General features: G+C 40.3%; 2 protein-coding genes across 8 annotated transcripts in view; both read left to right on the top strand.

Moving 5' to 3' along the window:
• Nucleotides 1-2,703: 2,703 nt before the first annotated feature.
• LOC306778038 (protein eva-1 homolog C) lies at nt 2,704-7,138 on the top strand. 3 transcript variants are annotated; one of them, XM_079269385.1, is made up of 8 exons: nt 2,704-2,840; nt 3,902-4,107; nt 4,207-4,330; nt 4,653-4,808; nt 5,027-5,170; nt 5,248-5,319; nt 5,407-5,487; nt 6,380-7,138. In XM_079269385.1, exons 1-8 carry the CDS (start codon nt 2,753-2,755, stop codon nt 6,763-6,765), a joined length of 1,257 nt encoding a protein of 418 aa, XP_079125511.1. In that variant the 5' UTR covers nt 2,704-2,752; the 3' UTR covers nt 6,766-7,138. The 3 variants fall into 3 exon arrangements, with proteins under 3 accessions (XP_079125511.1, XP_079125513.1, XP_079125512.1); XM_079269387.1 differs by lacking the exon at nt 5,407-5,487; XM_079269386.1 differs by lacking the exon at nt 5,407-5,487 and having other exon boundaries at nt 6,338-7,138.
• A 926-nt stretch (nt 7,139-8,064) lies between these two features.
• The window catches only part of ocrl (OCRL inositol polyphosphate-5-phosphatase), an 18,444-nt gene continuing 11,277 nt past the window's right edge, over nt 8,065-15,231 (top strand). For 2 of the 5 annotated variants that reach the window (XM_079268420.1, XM_079268418.1), the window contains exons 1-7: nt 8,065-8,340; nt 11,142-11,233; nt 11,577-11,615; nt 11,928-12,041; nt 14,294-14,488; nt 14,650-14,872; nt 15,014-15,187. In XM_079268420.1, coding sequence (XP_079124546.1) covers nt 8,225-8,340; nt 11,142-11,233; nt 11,577-11,615; nt 11,928-12,041; nt 14,294-14,488; nt 14,650-14,872; nt 15,014-15,187 — 953 coding nt within the window. In that variant the 5' untranslated portion in view covers nt 8,065-8,224. Of the gene's footprint in view, nt 8,341-8,416; nt 8,422-9,160; nt 9,235-11,141; nt 11,234-11,576; nt 11,616-11,927; nt 12,042-14,293; nt 14,489-14,649; nt 14,873-15,013; nt 15,188-15,231 lie in introns of those variants that run through there. The other 3 variants (XM_079268419.1, XM_079268422.1, XM_079268421.1) reach the window with 3 other exon arrangements.

The raw sequence follows: 15,231 nt of genomic DNA, 5'->3' as shown, positions 1-15,231 counted from the left end.
ATGCTATGTGTGAATTATTTTTATTCTATTATTATTTCCTGGAGAGTCTGAATATTCCTACCGCCGCTGAGTAATGTTTATATTCTGCTAATTATATGATGTTGTCTACTCCCATAGAAAGGTCATGTTGGGTCTTTCAAACAATGACGGGATACTTCAGGGGTATTTTGAGTAATGCATCATGGTGAAGGGAATCCCCTCAGTGTTGTGGGCACAAAACCAAAGAGGTGAAGGTTACTTTTGTTTGCTCCTTGTTTTGCATGAGTTTAGGCATGAAAGTTTTTTTTTAAATCCTTTTGCTTTTCAGATTAAACATTTTATATTTTCTTTCAACTGAATGTAATAATTTCTTGTAAGTGGCAATTAGTCTTAAATAATAATAAAACAATCATGAAAGTCGAAGTTAACTTTCCTGTCATGACCCAGATGTCCTCAGAGTTTAGAAGTGAGGGTTTGGCTCAGTATCTGTATTTCTTGTAAAATGCTATCACTTACAGTAAAGAGGGGAAGGGAAATGTTATGACAAAATCCCCTCGTTGTGGCTTAGACTTCCCTAAAGAAATAAGACCGGCATCATGGGCAGAATTATGCAATGCATTACTCGGAATTTAAAAAATAAGATACAAGCGCTCCATGTGCTTTGTTTTAAGTGGCTCTGTGCCATGAGAAATAAATCCATCACATTGAAATCCCAAACAAATCCTAAAAGTATTTGATGAATAACACTTGACCATCACAGGAAATATAGCAGAAGCAGAGAACGTGGTTGAAAAAAAGCTATCCTCCTCTTTCCTTTTAAATATCTACAAAGTCAGGGAGGTTATGGCCTGAGAGTTTTCAAATATCTCAAAGCTAATCTCCCGTTCCACACAGTGGTACCACCCCTCCTCCAAGTACACACTGTTGAGGGATCATTAGTCTCTTTATTGACACATCCTATGGGAGGTGAATGGAATTTTACTGGAGTGTAAGGTGGGAGTGCCAGTATTACTGATGCACCTGATTAAAACGTGGCCTCTCCATTATTCCGTCCACTCCGCCACCATCTAGGGAGTGTTTACTGGTGCTTGCGTGATAAATGACTGAAGTGCCATTCAGATATGCATTTTGATTCACGATCACAAGTGGCTGCAATCGCTGATTAAGTCAAAGTCAGAACTGGTGAATGACTTCACAAGAATTATGTGTCAATGTTTTGTTGGTATGACAACAGTCGTCACACGCAGGGTTGAGTAAGAGAGGAATTAAAGGGTTAAAACCACAGCTTTTATAGTAAACTGGAACCAACTGATTCTGGCTACGCAGAGAGGATATTCAACACGAGAGATTTCCTGAGTGTCTCTGGAAAAAAATTGACCTTTCACTTCCTCTTCCACAGACAAAAAGATAGGAGACCTCATGGAGTGATACACATATCTCCACTGGACACACACAGCAGCTGGAAGTGACCTCCTGGAAACAAGTGGCTTATCTCCATCAACAGGACCCTCACTGTTGACAACCCAGTCCAAGAGAATGAGTCTTGATTCTGCCATTACACACACACACACACACACACACACACACACACACACACACACACACACACACACACACACACACACACACACACACGTAAGGTCAAGATTTTATTATGCAAACAAAGTATTGACATGCCAGTGAGCGTCTGCTGGTCTGAAGGATTCAACGTGACTGTCTTTTGTCATTTCTGTATAGAAAAAGCTCAGTTTTAGACATCGATGTTCATCATTTATTTTCTTTCTTTCCGAGGCAAGATTTAGACGAAAAGATTAATACCACGCTCGTGTCTGTGAGTCAAGTATGAAATTGGAGCGAGGACGGGATTAGTTTAGCCTAAATTATTTGCCTAGCTTAGCATAAAGACTAGCATCAGGTGTAGCTAACCTGAACTGGACGTAAAAGAACACAAACGTCCATGTTTCATCTTGTACACAACCATACACAGATATATAAAACGTGCTAAAACTATTTCTTAGCAAACAACAGTAGAGCGAGTGACTTCCTGGAGTCTTTTCGTCACAGAGGTTGCCAGGTCTGGTGCCACTGTACCCGTAGAGACATACACTAAAACGTCTGATCACCAGCCGTATTTGGCAAATAGCTCTATAGCCGGTGACACTGCACGGAAGTGCTGAGTGGGTGTTTGAACTGAGGTTCATTCAGAAACGGCTCAAAAACATAACTCCAACCGTGAATCTACAAATAGGCACTTTTCCATCGACAAATTAAATATACACATAAGATGTTAATAATTGAGCCTTAAGGATGTCGGTAGGCATATTTTAGAGATTTGGAGAAGGCTAACTGTTTCCCCTTGCTTCAAGTCTTTATGCTAAGATAAGCTAATAGCCTCCCAGCTGCAGCTCCTCAGCTCCGTACTTAACACACTGACCATGAAAATGGTATTAATCCTCTGATTGAACAATCTGAACTCGAACAACTAAGTGCATTCCCAAAACTATTTCTTTGAACTTTGTCCTTAAGCCACAAGCTGCAACAACCAATAAAAAAAGATTGGAATGTACACGCATCCACACACCAAGTGAAGCCAAAGCAGCACTGGAGCTTAGATATCAACTGTGATTTTTCTTTTTTTATTGCTCCAGGGGGGCGGCTGTGTCTTGTAAACACAATGGCATCATTGACCTACAGACCGCTCTCTCCCAGGCAGTCAATCGCACAACAACTCATTACAACAAAACCCTGAGGTCTGTCATGCAGGATATGCACGATGGCAGTGCCATGGAGTTACTGCTTGTTCTTATCTCTTCTTTCAGGTCTGAAGATTCACACCGCACATTCGGCTCCCGATTTGTCTCGTAAGTGTTTTTTATGTCTATAACTTCTTTTTCAGGAGAAAGTCAAAATGCTAACTGGTTATTTTTCAGCTGTGAACTGCAACTGCAAAGGAAGCTTAGGATACATTAGGCATCCCCGAATAATCATCTTCACATCCTGCTTTCTAAACAGCTGGTGCAACTCATCCTGAAAGACCAGCATCAGGGTGAAGTGGCTCCTCACGTCTAGGTCCTGAACTTAGATCACAGAATAGATTCTCCCAAATCATTAAATAAACTACAGCTGAGTTGTTTTGACTTGTGACAACAACAAACCACATCAACATATGACGGATGAAATTATGGTAACAGTGATGTGTTCAGACAAAGTCAACGGTAGGTTTTCTCTCAGACAAAATCTGTCAGACAAATCTATTGTGACCTCAGCAGAGGTTTCCATTTTTTGTGGGCCTAATAATAGTTCATTGTGAGTGAGCGCCTGGTACTGCCTCTCATTTGCTCCCTGAAGCTTCACACTGCCTCACGTACACACACGCACACACACACACACACACACACACACACACACACACACACACCCATGGGGCCGGGTACGGGATGCACACATGGGAGGGGAGACTTCACTCACTATGCTCTGTTGTCTTGTATTTTCGAATGTGTACTCATCGTCCAAACATTGTGTTGGAGAGCTACACCCAGTAACTGGGACACCACCCAGTCAAGAACCAGGGCCGAACTGCAAAGACTAAAAAAAGCATCTAATAAGATTGTTGAAGGGCTTCTAAATGATGTAATATTTAGTAATGATAACTGAATCATCCAGTCATTTCTGCTTTGTTAGGAAGGAAAAACAATTGCCTGGTTAGTAATAAAGCCAATCTGACACCCTTGTTTTATTGCTGATGTTAATCATGCATTTAAATAAGGTGAAAGTGACATATCAAACCACTGTGTATGAGATTAGCTTCTGCTTTAATATGCATCATACATTTAGACAATTTTTTCCATTTGTGTATTGTAACTAATTTCAAAAGTATCTCCCACTTGAAGTGAAATTAGCATCACCTTGTGTTCTCTTTCAGTTTATCTTCACAACATCCTGAAGAACCACACGGCTCACGCTTGTGAAGGAGACACGCTCGTCATTGAGTGTCCCTCGAGGACGTCTGTGGCCGTCCTCTCAGCTTTCTATGGACGACGTGTCCCTAGTCAGCATTTATGTCCCTCTGCAAACACAAACACGACTGTGGAGGAGGATAAAGAATGCACTTCCCCAGTTGCCATCAAGGTAAATAAAATCACAGTGAGACAAATGTGAAATCAAGTCCATGTTTTAGTAAAAGGCTGTCGTGACCCACACTGCAGATTACACACACTTTGCTTGCAGAAAGTGGAGTCAGAGTGCCAGGATCGGCAGTTCTGTCACATCCCTGTTTTCAGTCCAGTGTTTGGGCAGGACCCCTGTCCTCTCACCAGCAAGTACCTTCTAGTCGCCTACAAGTGCAGACCAGGTGTGTCACTATGGTCCGATACTCATGTGGACAGCAGTGGTCTGGATGCCAGCATATCCATCAGTTCACTTGTGTTGCTGAATTGAAAGTCTTAAGCAACTAGAATTGTGTGTTCTGAATGCGCTTCAAACATACTTCAAGTGAATATCTACCATTTTAGTGAAGCACGGAAGTTCAGTCTAAAAAATTTGAAACAGCAGTTTGACAAAAGAATCCCAACTCAAAGTAATTTGGGACTTGCATCCAGAACACACTGTTTTTACTTGGTGTTTATCAAAATACGTCTTTCTGTAATTGTGTGTACATGCCATCTGCTTTTCAGAGCACCACCGCACAAGGCTGGTGTGTGAAAATGAGCGCCTGAGGCTGATGTGTAAAAACCAAACTGTCCTGGCGATCTACTCGGCCACGTTTGGACACCTGCTGCATGGCAGTCCTTACTGCCCTCAGGAACCTGGATCACACACTACAGACATGGGTCTGAACACAGGGCGCTTAAGAGTCATCTAGTGGCAAAGATGTGGAACAAATATCAGTTCTATAGACACAGTGGAGAATCATTTGTGTGCCCTGTTTATTTATTCGTATTTATTAGAGGTTCGATTTGAAAACAGAGCCTAATGTTGCAACAATTGACTGATTTCTTATAATGAACACTTCCCAGTTTTTTATTTTACTTGACTTAATTTATTCCAGAGTGTTTGTCACCTTCGGCTCTGAGGAAAGTGTCACGCAGGTGTCACAGCAGAGCAAACTGCTCAATAGTGGCCGCTACTCAAATCTTCGGGGACCCCTGCTTCCCCGGCACCAGGAAACACCTGCGAGTCTCCTACACTTGTGGTAAGTGACAAAACGGGTTTAAACTGCTTGTGACATGGTTTGCCGCATGATGTAAAAATCTTAAATTTTCTATTCAGTGCCCCGGTATCTCCTGGAGGATGTAGGCCGAGGGTCAACGGATCCTTTCATGATCTCAGACTACACACATGGTGAGAGTAAGCAGAAAATATTCACAGGTTTTGTTGCATGCAGCAGACTTTGGCTGGCGTCTGAGCCCAGACCCCTCTCACCTGCAGGTGGATGGTACACTGGCCCCACCTACAGGCCTCAAAACGTGCTCTTAACCAACTCTCTGGAGATCATTGAAAAAATATTGGGTATGTGCGCTGATGCCTGTAAACATCAGGCAAGGGTTACATTTACATGTCTTGTCGTTTGTTGTAGCTCATAATTAAAGGGCTATACCGTTGTTTTAGCATGTTTTAGCTGTAGAAAGGAAGAAATGGCTTCTCAAACAGCTCAAAGTATTTTTTCACTTTTACTTTTTTTGCACAAACTGAGCATTTTAAAATATTTCTTCACTCCATTTCTCTGTGTAGTAATACATATCATTTGCATAAATACTCTGCATCACTGCTGATCATTTTCCAAAGCATACCTTCTTTATTTTGATGGGTATTAAAGTCAGCCTGCTTATACATGAAAGCTCAATTTTTTCAGGTTACCTAATCATGGACGATGAGTTCAAAGCTTGGATTGCTCTTTTTATTATTACTCTGAATCTAAGTTCATGTGCTGGTCGGGAAACTCAAACATCCATGTCGATAAAGAATAGCTGACACAAAAGTTATATAAAATATGAACACAATTGCAACGTCAATTAAGATTTCTCAATACATTCTTTGCTTTTCCACATTACCAGGCAAAGACCAAAATAATAATAATTATTCCCATTTTTCTATTGCCTTTTGTGATTGAGTTTAAAGCCTCTGCACGTTGAGTTTCACACTGAAAGGACATGGCGTTGGTGGCTGCTTTGGAAATTACATGTGCATCAATAAATTTAAAACTTAGGGCATGCTTTGGTAAATTGTAAGCAGTGATGCAATTTGTGTTAAATTGGTTGACATGTAAAAACACCAGAAAATGATTTTAAGGAAGAATTTGGTTCAAAGGGCCAATATGTTTAACAACTGTGAATTTTGTGTTTTGTGCCACATTTGGAAGGTATTTTGATCCATGATCATTGCATGCCTCGGTCTCTTCCAGATTTCCCAGAGCGAGTTGCTCTGTACTTTGTCTCTGGCATCTGTGCTGGTCTGGTGTTCCTGCTCTGCCTGTTCGGTATACGGTCCACATTAGTGAGGGATGTTAAAGACCTGGTTTCTGACCTGAAGGAAGAGTTTAAAGCATCTCACAGACAGCGCAATGAGCTCATGGAGGACCTATTTGACGATGACATCTCAGACACGTCATCCTTCCGTCACCTCACACAATCCTACCGTACGACAGAACTCCTCAGTCCTTCCACCTTGACAGTAGAGATGGTTGATCGAGACGTGGAACAGACGAGGGATCTGCCCAATGGAGACATTTGGCCACATCGAGACTCCAGCCCTTACGCCATTCATAAGATTAAAACCTACAACAATTGAGAAACATTGATGTGAAACTCCTTCGAAAGCATCCTTCTGCTATGATTAAAGTTGTGGACTGAAATGACACACATTCAGTTTACTTATCCATGTGTTTTCAATCATGGCAAAGTGACTCTGAACAATAAAGAGTGAAATATACAAAGTCCTAAGGTGTTAGATTAATTACAATCGTTATTAACATTACACAATATGTTCATTAATTTAATTATTGTATAAATTCAGATTCAGCCTCAAATAATGTTCTGCCTACATTTGTTTCGGTCCTTGGATGTCATGTAAAATGTAAAAAATAATATATCATGCTGTGCATTAAAAACCTGAAAATGTACAAGTACGGCTGAAATGATTTGGAGAACATTATTTCACAATTGTGGATCCTAAATATAATTACAATGTCTGTTTTGTATGAGATTGCAACTAAGGATTGTTTTCATGATGTATTAATCTAAATGATTATTTTCTCAACTATTTGATTGATTGCTTGGTTTGTAAAAATTCTGAAAATTGTGAGAAATGTCATCACATTACCAAAGGCCCAAAGGGACATCTTCACAATCCTTTTTTTTGTATACAAACCTCAAAATTATTAAAAATAAATTAAATTCATTTGAAAAAGAAACAAATACTCACATTTGTAAAGCTGGAACCATGAAATGTTTTCGCCTTATTATATACAGTCTGTGTTTTTTGCATGAAAATTGACTAAAACTGTTAAAATAGTTGTTAATTCATTTTCTGTCAATCTCATAATTGATTAATCAACTAATAGATTCAGCTATATGTACTGCTGGATAATTAAAACAAAACATTATTTTTTTTATATCCTCTCTTTAAGTTCAATGTGCAAACATATTTATTTGTAAAGTAACTAAAGCTGTCCAACAATTGTAGTGAAACTAAAAGTGCATTTCCCTCTGAACTATTGTAAATCAGAAGTGACATGAAAATAAAATCGATGCATGTAAAGTAAAAGCACCTTAAATTGCAATCCTTCACCTAAATGTACTTAGTTACATTCCACCACCTGCAGCAAGCTAATCCCAAACCCCCAAAAGAAGACATACAGATTTTGCGTTAGTGTATCTCTGACATGGAAATAATCATTAAGTTACTACATGACACTGCAGGTTTTATTTTGTGTTTTTGTATCGATAGGCCTGAGAAGCATCGTTATGTCTCTGGTCCACACTCCGAGGCAGAAGGTGGCGCTATTTATCTTAAAATTCTTGCCAACCGCCGCTAGAAATCAAGACGAGGAACAGAAGAGGGAGGGAGTCCGCTTCGTAAACTCTCTGCTGTTGTATCGTTAAATAGCTAACGTTATCTTAAATCAGCCACAACCCATCAGCTATGTAGTCTGGTCAGCCTGTTGCCTGACATATAAGAGAACCAAGACACTTCAAGGCTTTTGATGAATGGCGATCACTAAGCGGGATATTGTGACTTCCCGACTCTAATGAACATTCGTGCCCACATCCAGCAGCAGCAACAGCCACAGCTGGCTAACAATCCGTTAGCATTATTAGCTTTAGCACCAAACAGCTGTCATTCCGGAAGGCCGCCACCGCACCGGTTGGAGATTTAACTTTCTCTCTCTCTCAATCAACACAAAGTCGTTTGCCAATGATACTTTTAGCTATTTAACATCTATCGGTAAGAATGGAGTCGTCTTCGGGGATATTCGACGAGGAGTGCTTGGCAATATCCTTTTTTAAATTAAATTACAACATTTTGTGTACGAGTGTGTATTTCAGTGCCAGTTTACTTTAGCTCGTTGGCTAACGTTCGCTTTAACGTCAGATGGAACGTCACTTAACGTTAGCTTTAACGTCAGTTAATGTTAGTTAACGTTAGCCATTCGGCTAACTTGACAATTAGCTTTAGCTAGTTCATAACGATGCATTGACTGTGTTAAATAACTTTAGCTAGCGATTGCTGTTAACTTATACGAGTTAATTCCTCTGGTTATCGTATAACTAACGTTACAGCCGACTTTTAATTCAGTTCACTCGTAACTACACCAATATAACCAGTCTAATCTTAAGATAACCATATTGTTCTTGAGCAGAATATCGTCAGCCATGATTTATTTCAGGTTAATGGTTAATTGGCTGCCACTAACCAACTTGGCCACCATCTCTTTTTTTCCTTTGTCACATTAATTTGCTGCTGATTGTTCAATAAGCATGGCTTCTTCAAACAAAGATCATCACCTCTGTGTATCTTCAATCTTCAACCACACGCATACTAATTTATCGGCTTAACATGACCGTGAGGTCTGTCTTGTTTGTCTGAGGTTAATTAAAATAACAACTCTGTGCTTGTGATGTCCAAGTGCTCCATTCTCATCCTGAGTCATAAATAATTCCTTGATTGTGATGCTCACACTGTGAAAGTTCAGGAGCTGAGGGCTGGCCAGAAGGAGCCCAGACTGCTGTCACTAATTGAGCGCAGGGGAGAGTTTAAGTAAGTATCAGACAACCTGATGACTAAATGTCAATGTGCCTTTGTCAGATAGAAGGTGAATCTAGTGAGATACTGGAGGTTTCCAATGAGCTCTGAACACATCGCGTATTTAGAAGTCCATCTGCTGCTTCCACTTTCTATAGCTTTTGCTTTATTCTGATGGAATCCCAAGTTTTGACAACTTTTTGTTGTGTTAGAAGGTAGATACTTGCTGTTTGTCTGTATGAGCTTAATTTGACATGTACTGAATAGCTGTGTTGCTTTTCAGGAGTAATATTGTTTTTAATGTTTAATCTACGGTTTGATTGTTGTGTATTAGGGTTGGTTGGTATTTAGCATTTCTATTTCTTTGTTTTTCTTGTGTTGTACATTATACCATGTCAAACGCACAACCTGAGGACCTGCAACGAATGTTCCAGGTTATAGTCACAAAAATGTTCAGTGTTTTGAGCTGAAATTAATTTGTTGCTGTGTGGATCAGTGCCCTTCATTGACCTCCTCTTCAGATGTCAGAACAGTTGTGTCCATGGAGCTGCAGTCATTTGGTTCAGAGTTAAATTTGTGCCTTTTTTGAACCCGGGTCTCTGCAGCTTCAGCCGTTTTGTGAAAGGGAATGTTGTGGGTGTCTTTAAATGATCAGTGCTGTTTGTGTTTGTAGCAGGTTGTGGTGTGGAACAGCTAGAGTGAGGGAGAAAGCAATTACACTATCCATTATCCAGAATTCCTCCACTTAGTCCTCGACCGTAATGAGACTCTCATGGGCACCCGAGCTCCATCCTCAGCTGACTGTTAAAACCACACACGCTCAACTGCGGAAAAACCTGCGAAAGTGACAGTTGTTGACATTTCTGGGATCGGTATGGAACATGACGTTATCACAAGGTTAACAAAACAACAGAAGAAGCACATTACAATGCAACAACCCTACAGGAAATACCAAGTTAATCTGACCATTTGGTTTTATGTGAAACTCTGAAGTATTTTATTTTCATCTTTGAGGCTGTATGTTAGTGCTGTTAATTAAACCTTTCATTAAGTATAGTATTGTTTTTCCTGTGTTTTGCGTTTAGTGTTGGGGATTTTAAAGACTTATTTTATTTGCAACAATTCATACTTCAGCAGACATTGCCACTGATGCAGCAATAATAATTTGCAGATATAATACTGGTGTAAGAAAAGTTCAACAACATTTCTAATTCAGAGCTATTGTTTTGCGGTGTTTCTGTTATTTCGTCCATGCTCTTGAGGGGGTCCGTCAGCTTGCGACATCCGAGGGTTCCTTGCAGCCTCTGGAGAACTGCGAGTTCCTCTGACACAGCAGAGCTGACTCATTTTCCTCTCTTCAACAGTAATCGGACTCATTGTGAAGTGGAAAGTGTGTGGACGCTGACCCTGGCTATCAGTCAGCCATTGTTAGAGAGTGAAATATGACCTCGCCTACATTAACCACACCGGAGATTTGAAGCTGCTTATGTGGATTATTTAATGACTCGGCTCCTCTGAATGTGTGCCAGGTTGCTGCACTGGACTTTAGTCGACAAGACTTGACTGAAGCAGTGTGCTTGTTAGTTAATTGTTTGCGTATTCAACGAAAGCAACTGGACTGCAAATTGGACTAAAAGAGACTTTTGCATGTGTGCATGTGCATTTCAGATTTTTGTAAATCTTAAATTCACAGTTCATGATCTAACCCTAATTGTGCATTTACCCATGTTGCATTGCAAATGTTCAGTGCATGAAACTATTTTAATTGCAATAAAAATTATGGCTGTTATGAGAATAAAAGAAAAATAGCTGCAGACCGTCTGCACATGCTTTGTGTGTTACATGATTTTATTGATGATCTTAAACTATATTAAACGTGACAGAGCGGATGTTGAGTGGGACTCTGTGCTGCTGTCATTCAGATTGGGTGTGTTGGCGACCCCTGATGCTGTCGTGTCTCATCCAGTGGCTGACCTGTGGATACCCATCAACGGTCATTTTGAAATTGTGCGAGGTATGCGCCTTCTTTTTTCCTTAATATCAAATTCACAGTATTTACTGTTTTGACTATGCCAAGTAGAATCAAATGTTCATTCCTTTAAAGTCGCCAGCTGCTACAAGCTATTTAGTTAAAGTTGATCCTCACCTCACATTCTTTAACCATAGTAGTGCACAATCGTGTTACTGTTTACTCAGGGTCACAGTGGTGTGAAAGTGAAAGTCCAGGGAGCATTTCCTCTGCACTTGGAAGGACAAAATTAAAAATCAACCGACGACAACCCGAGCCTGTTGAAATAATTGATTACACCTTTTGATCTGCATGGGCACCGTTTAAGCGCTTTCCTCTTTCATTTCAGAGGCTGAAGAGGTTCTTCTTATCAACCTCTCAGTAGCTTGTAAGTACGTTTTACCTCTTGTTTTTATGCAGAAAATGTGTTTTTGGTCCTTCATGCAAGCCGGCAATAATAAAATGGGCCTGTATTGTGGGAAACATGGCATTTATAGCAACACAGCCCCATTTTTAGAGCAGCCCTTCAGCCAAATGTCCTTTATTCAGTAGTCGATGCTGGTCGTGGGTTACCAGGGCTCTCTGAGAGAATGCTGAGTTGGTTCACTATTAAATCACTTTGCTTTGTTTTCTGGACAGTCTGCATTTCAAAGGTGTCAACATGTGTGTAAGCGTCTGTGTTTTCCGTACCCCTCTCAAGCTGGCATTAGGATACGAATCAAAGGAGAAAGGGCTCCAGAGCTGCTGTTGGAACTTGAGGACAATGATTGGACTCAGACTTTCTTAATCCAGGTGACGACTGCTCAGCAACAAGGTAAGACGTCACTGGCTGTCGGTAGTTTAGAGCAGTTGGATGATTAATTATTGAATCGCTCATCTAACATTTATTCACCGTGGGTGGATTACACCACTCGCTGATTTCCTGTGGATACTCGTCACACACACACACTAGTGGAGAGGGTCACTTTGCTGACTTAAAAAAAATAATAACTTAATCAGATTGACCTTTTAAAGGTGCCTTGGACTTGCGTCACTATGCTGTAATTCTTACATATTATTTTTAGCCATGTAGCGCATACTGCTCCTCAAATGAGCAAACAAAATATGGAGACGTTGTTATGGTGTTCATATGTATTACACTATAGTAGTCTCCAAAAGTCCCTGTGATTATCTTTATTTATGTAGTAAGTAGATAAAAACATTTTTACGTGGGTTTTGTGACTGTAAACTGTAGTTATTGAATCCACGTTTTAGTCCTCAGCCTCACTAAATGACACCCTGGAGAAATAATAGCTTTTGAAGCAAGGCAAGTTTATTTGTATAGCACATTTCAACAACAAGGTAATTCAAAGTGCTTCACTTAAAAGCATCAAAACATGAGGCAAAAGAAAAGGAGATTTAAAAACAATTAAAGTAACTGTGTAAGAAATAAAATTCAGTAGTAAAAAGTAAAGATTTAAAACATACATTGAAACAACAATTGATGTCTCCCTGAGACATTACGCTGCATGCAATCAACCATACACTGCCGCAATTCTGCAATTACTCGCACACAGCATCATCGTCGGCCAGTAAGCTTAGGCCTCGCCGATATGATGAAACTCTTCTATCCCATTATAGGGTACTCTCATAAACAATTCTTATCAATTCAGATTATTGAAGAAAATTCAGTTAATGTGTGCTCATTACTTGTTATCAGTTCAGACAATGTAACTGTGTTTCAAGATATCTCGATATATGATTCCAGTAAAAGATGATTACTTATCAACTGAATCGATCGTCCCGCTGTAAGTGAGCTGTTATTATTCATCAGTAGTGCTACAGTAGCTCTGTGTCCTCTTCAGTCTTTATATCAACACGCCACTTATCATCTGCTGTAGTCTACGTCGTGTAATGACAGCGCTGCTGTTCTGGGTGTTGGTTTATTTGTATCTATATTTACATTGATGTGATGTCAGCTGAAACAGGATGTGACTTTACTGAAGCCAAATCAAAGGTTTAACCCTTTCATGCATGAATTATGACAACCTAAGTCAGGATTTATTTACCAAGTGTTTTTATTGCTCTTTAGGCATGAAAAACAAGATTTGAACTTTAGTTTTTTTTTTTTATCCGTTTCTTTTTTTTTTTCAACTGAGGAAATATGTATTCAACAAACAAATTAATAAAATGATATATAAAGATGTGAAACCTATAATATATGTATATACAAAGAAAATATGCAGACTATCTTTTATGATAATTGGCAAAGCACCCAGGGCACAAAGCCACAAGACACTGCATGCAGATGTACTTGGTTCTTCGTGTGCATGCAGCATCATGGCATTTGTTTGCATTTGCAATTGCTCTGTGAACATGTGCTCACTCTTATTAGCTGATGGGCTGCAGGTGTGACCAATGCCAAGTGCCTTGTGGCTGCAGCACCTGCAGCTGGATAGTTGACTCTCTCTATCACCTCCCCCAACCTGAGCTTGGGGATCCGCCTCCTGTGCTGTGTCTGCTCGGCTTTTCTCGCTGGTTTGCCACAGGAAATATAGCCAGTGATGCATGATGTCCAATTCAGTGGACAGATGATTAATCGTAATTTCCTCCCAATATAAAATCAACACTTGGAAAATGTATGAATTGTATGATTCCTTAGTTGTTGTACCTGCAAGGGTCTCTTTCCATAGAAGCATTGGCAAGATATTGATGACTGACCGGGTGTTTCTGACTGTCTATCAGCTATCTTGGTTTTGAGAAATGTATCTTGCACTTACAACGGCTTGCCATTGAGTAGCAGTGTATTGGATGATGCAATAGCATTCATAGTTGCTGATGTGCAACTATGCCATCAACACCCATGCATATACAAGAAAACAACATTTGAATAGCTGTCCACTGTAGTGACCTCTATGCATGAAAGGGTTTTAATATTAGGTTATATCTTTGGCAAGCTATTGTACATTTTATTTTGTATCCTAAACTGATATCTAGAAACTTGCTCCTTCTGCTTTAGTTAGGTTTTATTTGACTGTTGATCATTGTGTGCTTCCTTCTGACAATGCTGTTCAAATTTTTTTTTAGTTGAATCCAAACTTCCGAAACCCAAAGCGATGGAGCCTCTTGCACAGACAGCCCTGAGAGGTGAAGTCCCCATCCCACCGCAGAGAGCCAACAAGCCGGCTAACTATGTGGGCTCTGCAGACAACCCACCCAGATCTACCAGTGCACGGCCTCCCAACCTCAACAACAGCAGGTCAACAAATCAGACCAACACAGGTAATATACAAATACACTGTGTTTACGTTGAGACAAATACAACAGCAGAGAAAGCATAAATGAGAGCTAAAAAAACCCTCAGTCTTGTCTTCCAAATCATTTTCTGTTGCTGTTAGATTGAATCCTCTGTTTTTACTGTTCTACTGTTTCTGAATATTCAGTTCAATCACTTGCCTTAGACTTTGGCTTTGAGGACAACTTCAATCACAAAGTGGAGGAAAAGAAGAACCACCAGAATCGCATAGTTGCTGTCAGGGAGCCTCCTCCGGTTCCCCCTCTACCTCCGCGCAAAGCCTCCTACGCTCCAGCCAATCCTCTGCCTCCTACACCCACTCCTAAAGACAGAGATATCTCCCTACAGACCAAAGACAACTCCAGACCAGAGTAGGTTGACACCATGACATCTTATCAGGTTTACAGGAAGCACTGGAAACCTGCTAAAAATAGTTTGTATCGGTTAAAACTGTCATTATCCCAAAGTGGAATCTATCCAGTGCTAAATAATACTTACCTTTTCCATTGCAGTAGTTTTAGGTCCGGGTATGACGGCACGGACAGGCCGACGTCTTGGTGCGACAGCCCCACCACCAACAGCATGAGACAGACTTTGTTTTCCAGCCAGGCAGGACAAAGAGAATACCTCATCAAACACCGCCTGGGTAAGAAGGAGAATGAGTATGTGGACCTCAAGACCTTCAGGTGAGAGGGCTGTCTTCATTCTGATCATTGTTGGTTTAGATTTT

The sequence above is a fragment of the Melanostigma gelatinosum genome (genome assembly GCF_949748355.1).
Source record: "Melanostigma gelatinosum genome assembly, chromosome: 5".
Taxonomy (NCBI): Eukaryota; Metazoa; Chordata; class Actinopteri; order Perciformes; family Zoarcidae; genus Melanostigma; species Melanostigma gelatinosum.
Note: the sequence above shows the minus strand (reverse complement) of the source record. Positions and strands in the feature narration are given on the sequence as shown.